Raw genomic sequence first — 8,883 nt, 5'->3', positions numbered from 1 at the left:
TGCAAGGCAAGTGCTCTACCACTGAGCCACCTTCCCAGCCCCCCTGTATCCAGTCTTAAATGCATTTTTTACTTACAATGTAGTTTTGGCTTAGGGTGAATGGATTGGGTTGTAACCCCACCGTGAGTAGGGTGCATTCATAGTGTTGGGGATAGTGGGTGCACAGAACCTGCTAGTACATGTGGAAATGAAGGTAAGTGAGCCACCCTGAATGACCTGAGGTTTTGGCTAGCGCCACAAATAGCAGGTTAAAGCATTTCTCAGCCAGGCCGTGGGAAGAGTCTGCTAGAGATGGCAATCAGGGCTTTGATTTGAATGGTAGAAGTGTAGGCTGTTTACAAAGAAAATATTCAAATGGAGGCGGTGTCTGGGTTAGTTGGTTAATAGAAGTGCAGAGGTTAGCATTGATGTTACAGTCTGGGGACCCGGGGGCACAGAGTCTCATCTTAAAAATGAGACTGCACAAGCTCACCTGAGGTGGAAGGGAGGGGGGTAGAGAACGACCCCCTGGGATAGATACAACTTCCAGAGGCAGCTGGAAGAAGATCTAGAAGAAGTAGAAGGACAACCAGAAGTTGTCACCAAAGTTAATAAACGACAGTTTGTGGCAGACACGCTGCTGAAAGACCGAGAAGGTGAGAATATCTGGGAGATGTTGATGGGAATTTGAATTTGAACACAGAGCTGACCAAGAAAGCAAAGCAACATCTTTGCAGTTTGCTGGTGGGAGAATGTGCAAGAACAAGAGAGTATCTAGAAAGAACGTGGGATGGAAGGAGGGGATCTTGTTAGTTTCAGATGAGTAGATGTGTGTGTGTGTGTGTGTGTGTGTGTGTGTGTGTGTGTGTGGTTCTGGGGCTTGAACTCAGGGCCTTGCACTCTTGTTTGGCTTTTTTCTCCACTTCCAGCTTTTTCTGTGGTTAATTGAGGATAAGAGTCTCACAGTCTTTTCTTCTCCAGGGTGGCTTTAAACCATGATCCTCAGATCTCAGTCTCTTGAGTAGTGAGTGTGAGCCACCAGCACCCAGTTTTAAGATGAGAGATATTAAGATGTGATGTGTTTTAGGATGACAGGACAGTGAAGCAGGGCGGGAAAAATTGCTCACACAGGAGAGAGAGCATTATGCCAACAATAATGGGGTGTGTAGCCAGGGGCCCTACGAGGGGAGGGTGGGGAGCTGGTCTCAGGACAGTTCATGGAGTCAGGGCAGGGCAGGTGGTGTGTGGGGGCCAGAGGCAGGCAGTAAGACCAGATACAGCAGGGTGAAGGTTGGAGCTCCCCACACCTTGGACTTCCACCAGAGCCACAGCTTCTCACTTGGATGTGCATTTGCCACCAACCTGTCAAAAAAGCTACTCAGGAGGCTGAGATCTGAGGATCATGGTTCAAAGTCAGCCCAGGAAGGAAAGTCTGTGACACTTTTATTTCCAATTAACCACCAATAAACAGAAGTAGAGCTGTGGCTCAAAGTGGTAGAGCAATGGGGTAGCCTTGAGTGAAAAAGTTCAGGGATAGCATCCAGGCTGAGTTCAAGCCCCATGACAGACCATACCCAAAAATCTGTCTAATAGCTTCCCTTTACAGAGGTGTCACAGCTTTTGCCAGCTCATTTTAAAGATCAGCCAGGCCGGGGAGAGAGCAAGGGAAGGGATGACATTGTGTAAAAAGAAATGTACTCATTACCTGACTTATATAACTGTCACCCCTCTGTGCATCACCTTTATAATAACAATTAAAAATTAAAAAAAAAAGATCAGCCAGGCCTCTTTATCAGTCATCAGTTGTCAGAGGACCAGCTACTATGTTACTATGACTGCAGACTTTCAACCTCTGGGAACACTGTGAACAAAAATGCTTTCCTTTATTTTCCTATCTGTAACAAAAAAGAATGAATGAAAGAGAGAGAAAAAAGAAAGAAAGGAAAGAAGAAAGAAAAAAAAGAAAGAAAGAACGAAAGAAAAAGAGAAAGAAAGAAAGCAAACAAGCAAGCAAAGGCTCAATGGGCAGTTCTGGAAGAGGTAGACAAGATCACAACTTTGTTTCAACTTTGGGGGGTCAAACCATACCCCCAAGCTCTGCCACTTTGCAGTAGGTTTTGCCAGAGGTAGCTATACTGTGAAAAGCGCTATAATCTAAGAATCTCTTCCTGGATCACCCTCCCCAAAGCCTCAGGTTAATTTTACCTTCCCAATTTTATATTCTTTTTGTTACAAAGGAACCTGAAAGAGGAGAAGAGTCAGGCTCCCTGAAACCAAGCTCTGACTGAGTAATAACTTACCCTCACTTTCTCTCTCTGCAAATGTGATAGTTCTATCCCCACTAGATGGGGGACAGAGTTCCTAGATACATACAAAGGATCAGGTGGTAAAAGAGCATATGAATGACATCTAAGGCATAACTTCTCCGCGATGTGACAGAGGAGGTAGACCTTGTGCCCTGGTTGTTTGTTGGCAGGGGGTCCCATCTTTCAATTCCCGCGGTGCCCCCTCTACCAGACCCTCCGACCCCAGCAAGACAGGCCCCTGCGATCACAGGTGACCATCTCTTTCTGCTTACATTCGTGAAAGCACAAATTGCCTGAGGCCAGTTTCTGCTACCTTCCTTCCTCCCCTTCCTGTTCAAACCTGGCCACCAACCTCCTTCTCCCTCCCTGTCCCTGCTGGCACTGAGTCTTGTCCAGGCTTCCATGTCTATGGCTAGACATAGTAGAAAGATTAATGCCATCTACCCCTCCGGCATATCCTTTGGAGAGCTAACTTTTCGTTGGAAGCAGCAAATGTCCAATGCGTCTGAGCAATTCTCACAGGACATCCACTGCTGGGTACCAGGTAGACCCTGGCATCCGGGTACCAGGACTGGCGCCTGAGCCCTTGGCTGTCCTAATGACTAGACTATTGTAGCCTCCCTTTCAAGGTTGAGGAAGTGAGGAGGGGCTGGGGGGGGGCGGGGGGCGATAGACCTTGGCCTAGGCAGCCCCTTCCCTTCACCCCAGCAGTTACCTGTGCCTGGTACAACCAGTGCTTACCTTGGTGGGGACCAGGAGTGGCAGAGGCAGCAGGAAAATGGGCAGCAAGAAGACAATCAGATAGGAACGATAGGCCCACAGGCCCTGCCAGCAAGTGGCCATGGTGCGGCCTGACCTGGGCTGCCAGAGTCTCCGCCTCTGGAAACCACAGAACTGAAGGACCGTAGGCAGCCCAACAGCAGGTGGCCCCGGGCAGGCTTATATAAAGCTGCCTGAGTGTTAACCATTGACCCACCCTGGCAATCAGAGTGTTTCTTGAAGTTGGGAGGTGGGAGTAAGGGGGAGGGACCTGCTGCAGGAGTAAAGATCAGGAAGACTTTGCGAAGAAAGGGAGGGGTGAGACAGAAGGAATGAAAGAGAATAAAGTCTAGACTTAACTGCTGGTGTGCAGAGGCTCCCTGGCTCCCAGCCGAAAAGAAAGGACGATCTGAGGCTGGAAACCACCCAGCCTGGCTCTACCGAGCAAGAGCCCCAGTGCTTCTTCCAACCTTGCCGATCTCTCTCCTTTTATTCTCCCAATGCCAGGTTTTCAGCTGAGCAATTGACATGAGATGATCGTGCCCAGTGGTGGTCAAGCAGAGGGTATGCCTGCCCTGTCTTCGAGAGGTGTCCTGTCCCCCTCCTCCTAGGGGTTTGCAGTCGAAAAGCCAGGCAGCAAGGCCCAAAGCTAGCACCCTACTTCCTTCTAGGTTGCAAAGAAACAATCAAAGTTTCCTACCTTGACAACTTTATATTTACCATGTGATGCTAATTCACTGACTTCCTCATACTACAGTAATCCCTTCCTCTTCTGAGGCTCCAATTAGACCACTTAGGTATATTGAGCATTGAGTGTAGTGAGAGTACAATAAAGATTAATGATCTCCACGCCTCCCATCTTCTCTATTGCCACGGGAGACTAGTAAGGATTGTCTCATAGTTTGTTAACATCTATAATCTCTCCATGCTATCACCCCACAAAACAAATATTTGACACCAATTTACCTTGACTCTGTGCTTAGTGCTAAGTATACAGAGATTAAAACGCTGCTGTGGTGGTACCAGCTAACATTTTCTTCAGCATGTAATATGACTGGTTAGTGTACTGTTTCATTGACTGAACCACCATACCATGGGCTGAGCATTACCTACCCATTTTACAGATGTGAGGCCCAAAGATGCAGTCAGCTAGAATTGAAACATGCCTTATGAATGCCCTTGGGGGGTGTCAATCCAGTGTGGGAGCTGTGGAGGAGCACTGGAGACATCCAGTCAGATGCTGGAGGAGAAGGTATGTAGGCAAGGTTCCAGAGTGGAGTCTAGCCAAGTGCTGTTGGCTCACACCTGCAGTCTTAGCTACTCAGGAGGCTGAGATTCCAGGATCAAGGTTGATCAAGGATGGAAGCCAACTGTCATTTCAACATCGCTATCTCTTGGTAACCTTGCTGCCCTCAGCTTTCCCTTCTCTCTTGCTGTACTGCACACAGTAGGAGCTTTGTTCCTGCTCCTGATGGTAATCAGAGTGCGGCGATCTGTGTGTGCCAGAACAAGAAGTCAGTGTCCAGGAGAATGTTTCACATGGGGGGCAGGGGCTGGCAAAGATGCAGAAGGGTGTAGAGTTTAGAGAACACAAGGTTCCATGTGGCTGGCATGTGCACTGGTGGGGGGCAGGTCTGAGAGCAGATCATCCTGTTTCCAGGTTGAACAATAGACACCCATAGATCCAGTGGGAGTGTGTGTGAACGAGACCCCCACCCCCACCCCTCTCCAGAGAGGTGTGGATGGTTCTTAGGGCCTGGTCCAGGCTGGGTGGGAAGTGGCACAAAACAGACAGATCAGCCACCCCCCAGCCCTGTTCACTCCCACAGAACCAGTCTGCCATCTGCTCAGGGCAAAGTGAGCAAGAGCCAGAAAGCTCAGGGATAGACAAAGGGTCTCAGACTGGCAGGACAAAAGGACAATACTTTAATTCTCTTTTCTCTAGGAGGAAGCCTCTCCCATGGCCCCAAGGTCCTGGAGGAGACATCAGAGCGACTAGGTTGGCCCTCACCCCTCCAGGAATAACATTCCCTATCAGTAAAATCAGCATCCTGACTCTTCTAAGTCTCCATTCCAGCCTGGGAGGGAGGCTTAGAGAAGTGTAGTTACTTGTCCAGCATCTACAAGAGAGAACTCAGGTTCCATTCTAAGCCTGCCTAAGCCTTTGCTCTGGGTTCCTTCGGTGGCCTTGGAACAAAATTCAGTGTTTCCAAACTAGCTGTCTATTCTTTTCCTGATACCCCTGGCTGCTTCCTATAGCTCTCCTCAAAATCCTAGACTGTAGGGAATCTGCTAGTTCTCAGTCCTCCTCTGTAATGAAGTCATCTCCAAGTCAGTGTCCTAAGGCCAGAGGGAAGCCTCTGGCTTTCATCACAAGAACTTTCCTGGGGGCTGGGAAGGTGGCTCAGTGGTTGAGTGCTTGCCTTGCATGCATGAGGCCCTGGGTTCGATTCCTCAGCACCACATAAGCAGAAAAAGCCAGAACTGACACTGTAGTTCAAGTGGTAGAGCTGAAGCCTTGAGCTGAAGAGCTGAGGGACAGTGCCCAATCCCAGAATTCAGTCCCATGACCAGCAAAAAGAAAAAAAGAAAAAGAAAAGAACTTTCCTGGGCTAGGAATGTGGCTTAGTGGTAGAGTACTTGCCTAGCATGCATGAAGCCCTGGGTTCAGTTCCTCAGTACCACATAAACAGAAAAAGCCAGAAGTAGCGCTGTGGCTCAAGTGATAGAGTGCTAGCTTTGAGTAAAAGAAGCTTAGGGACAGTGCCCAGGCCCTGAGTTCAAGCCCCAGGACTGGCAAACAAAACCCAAAACAAAACAAAACAAAAAACACTTTCTCCTGGGCACTTGTGGTTGGTTCATGCCTATAATCTTAGTTACTAAGGAGGCTGAGATTTGAGGATTAAGGTTCAAACCCAGCCTGGATAGAGAAGTCCAGATACACTCTCTGTTTCTCTGTCTCTGTCTGTCTGTCTGTCTGTCTCTCTTTTAGGGGGGTGGTCCGAGACAGGGATGTGAACTTAGTATCTGATATTTTTGCTCTGGCAAAAATATTGGCTGGCACTCTACCACCTGAGCCCCACCTCTAACCCTTCTTATCTCCAATTCACCACCAAAAAGCTAGAAATGGAGCTGTGGTTTAAATAGCAAAAACAAAAAACAAAATAAAACCTCAGGGACAGTGCCCAGGCTCTGAGTTCAAGCCCCATTAATGACATTAAAAAAAAAGACCACCTTTTCTCTCAGCCAACAACCAAGGCCTTGCTCAGTCTCCCAGTTTGTCCCACCCCTTCTCCTGTGCTTTATGGTAAAGATAACTGTACTTTTCTTCCTAGTTTGTCCTTGTCTGTGAGCAGCTCTTGCAGATACATGGCTGTGTTTCCCCAGTCTTTGCCTGTGACAGCTCCCTGTCCTATCTAAGGGGGGAAATGTCACTGGGAAACACCTGCTCTGCACTTTGCTCATTGCCCTTTGTGGAGAGGGTGCAGGGCATGTGAAAGTCTAAGGGGGACATAAGATGTGCCCAGTTTGTGAGAAGCATCTTTTCTTCAGAAGCAGATGGCTGATAAGCTGGAAGTTGTGCTAGGGCACAAAGGTGGCCTTTAGGAAGTTCACACTTTGACAGGTGGACACTCGGGTGAATTTAGACGTTATCTGGGGTTGAGCTGACTGAGTCTGGGGACCAAAGGGGCACATCCCAAGTGGTTTGAGAATAGCAGAGACCAGAAATGACTGATAAAAGACATGGGACTAGCCGGGCACTGGTGGCTCACACCTGTAATCCTAGCTACTTAGGAGGCTGAGATCTGAGTATTATGGTTCAAAGCCAATCCTGAGCAAGAAAGTCTGTGAGACTCTTTATCTCCAATTAACCACCAGAAAACTGGAAGTGGCACTGTGGCTCAATGTGGTAGAGCACTAGCTTGAGCAGAAGAGCTCAGAGACATCACCCAGGCCCTGAGTTCAAGCCCCATGACCTACAAAAGAAAAAAGAAAAAGGGACTGTACAGTTTAGAGGAGAGAAGGCCACGCGTTGTGAACCCTTGATGAAAGAGGAATGCAGGGATGTTCTCTAACACAGAGACGACCACGAGTCACTGGGAATGAGCAGGTGCACTGGTGTGAGGTTAGCAAGAAAATTCTCCCTCCCAAAGAAGCATACTCCTGTGTGGCCAGCTTGCCCTGAAGGTGTCAGTGGGGGGGGGGTGGCACCTTGCTAACTAAGTATCCTGGACCCCAAAATCTGTCTCCAGGTACCTAACTGCTCCCCTTGTCTTCCACTGCCTTTCCAACTGGGTCCATACAGCTCATTTCATTTATCTATTTATTTGTTTATGTATTTATTTTTGTGCTAGTACTGAAGCTTGAACTTAGGGTCTGAGTGCTGTCCCTGAGCTTTTTTTTACTCAAGGTTGGCACTCTACTACTTGAACCACTGCTCCATTTGCAGCTTTTTGGTGGTGAATTGGAGACAAGAGTCTCAAGGGCTTTCCTGTTGTGGCTGGCTTCAGTTCATGATCCTCAGATCTCAGTCTCCTAAGTTGCTACGATTACAGGCATAAGCCACTGGCTCCAGGCTTACAGTTCATTTAAAAAATGTTCACCCCATGGGCTGGGAAGGTAGCTCAGTGGTAGAGCGCTTGCCTTGCATGCATGAGGCCCTGGGTTCGATTCCTCAGCACCACCTTAGCAAAAAGAAAAAAGCCGGAAGTGGTGCTGTGGCTCAAGTGGTAGAGCGCTAGCCTTGAGCTGAAGAGCTCAGGGACAGCACCCAGGCCCAGAGTTCAGGCCTCACGACCAGACCCCCCCCCAAAAAAAATATTCACCCCTACCTCACCTCCCTACAGCTGGCAAGGTGTGTAGAAGGTGCTTTAAAGTCACTATGAGATCATTCATTCCCGCTTTGCTTTTTCCCCTTTGGCTCAGCTCTCCCTGCTGCTACTTCTTAGTCACTAAATAAACCAAACTCTCTCTTCAGATACCCAGTCAAGATCCTCATTTTCTAAAATCTCCAGGGAGTTCCCAGGCTCTTGCTTCTCTTATGCATAGTGTCCCTTCCTCCTCCTTCTCCTCCTTCTCCTCCTCCTCCTCTCCCTAACCTTCTTACTGGTTCAGTCTTGTTGCTCTTTCAAGTCTCAGGCTAAGGCTGCATTTCCTTTGTAAACTGTCATTACAGCCTGGATCAGGTCCCCTGCTAAGTACCTCCTATCACAGGATATGGTTCTCCTGATAACCTTCCACACCCCATCACCTGCAATCCCCAGCAAGGCAAGGTCTGTCTGTACAGAGCCAGAGACCAACAAATACATGTTGAAAGAACGGGTTGGTTGGGTAGAAGGATAGATGGGTGGATGAGATGCCCACCAGATAATTTATAAGGTTCATGGTGAATAGACAGCCCTCTTTCCAGCATGCTCTGGAGCTTGAGCTAACTCCTAGAGAGACCATTGTTAGATTAAAGGGCAAAGAGGTAAATAGGTTTTTACTTCTTGGGAACCCCAGGATCAAACTTTCCAGAGCTGACCCTGCCTATTACTCTAGTTGCTGGAAGCTGGCTGGGAATTCAGGGGGTATTCTAGTCCTATAAGGGACCTGAAGATCATTAATTCACAGTTGGTCCCAAAACCATCTCCCCATAATCACTGAGCAGCAAGCTCCATCTCCTCCTCCTCCTCGTCCTCCTCCTCCTCCTCGTCCTCCTCCTCCTCCTCCTCCTGCTCCTCCTCGTCCTCCTCCTCGTCGTCCTCCTCGTCGTCGTCGTCGTCGTCGTCCTCCTCCTCCTCCTCCTCCTCTTCTTCTTCTTCTTCTTCCTCTTCTTCTTCTTCTTCTTCTTCTTCTT

At 48.5% G+C, this 8,883-nt stretch overlaps 1 protein-coding gene across 1 annotated transcript in view; it reads right to left on the bottom strand.

The window, feature by feature from the left end:
* Slc13a2 (solute carrier family 13 (sodium-dependent dicarboxylate transporter), member 2) overlaps positions 1-3,184 on the bottom strand; it is a 45,961-nt gene extending 42,777 nt beyond the window's left edge. The window contains exon 1 of the mRNA XM_013016502.1: positions 3,027-3,184. Within this exon, the coding sequence (XP_012871956.1) occupies positions 3,027-3,128 (102 nt within the window). The 5' untranslated portion in view covers positions 3,129-3,184. The remainder of the gene's footprint in view (positions 1-3,026) is intronic.
* Between the last annotated feature and the right edge of the window lie 5,699 nt (positions 3,185-8,883).

This window comes from Dipodomys ordii, unplaced genomic scaffold (assembly GCF_000151885.1).
Source record: "Dipodomys ordii isolate 6190 unplaced genomic scaffold, Dord_2.0 Scaffold31, whole genome shotgun sequence".
Lineage (NCBI taxonomy): Eukaryota > Metazoa > Chordata > Mammalia > Rodentia > Heteromyidae > Dipodomys > Dipodomys ordii.
Note: the sequence above shows the minus strand (reverse complement) of the source record. Positions and strands in the feature narration are given on the sequence as shown.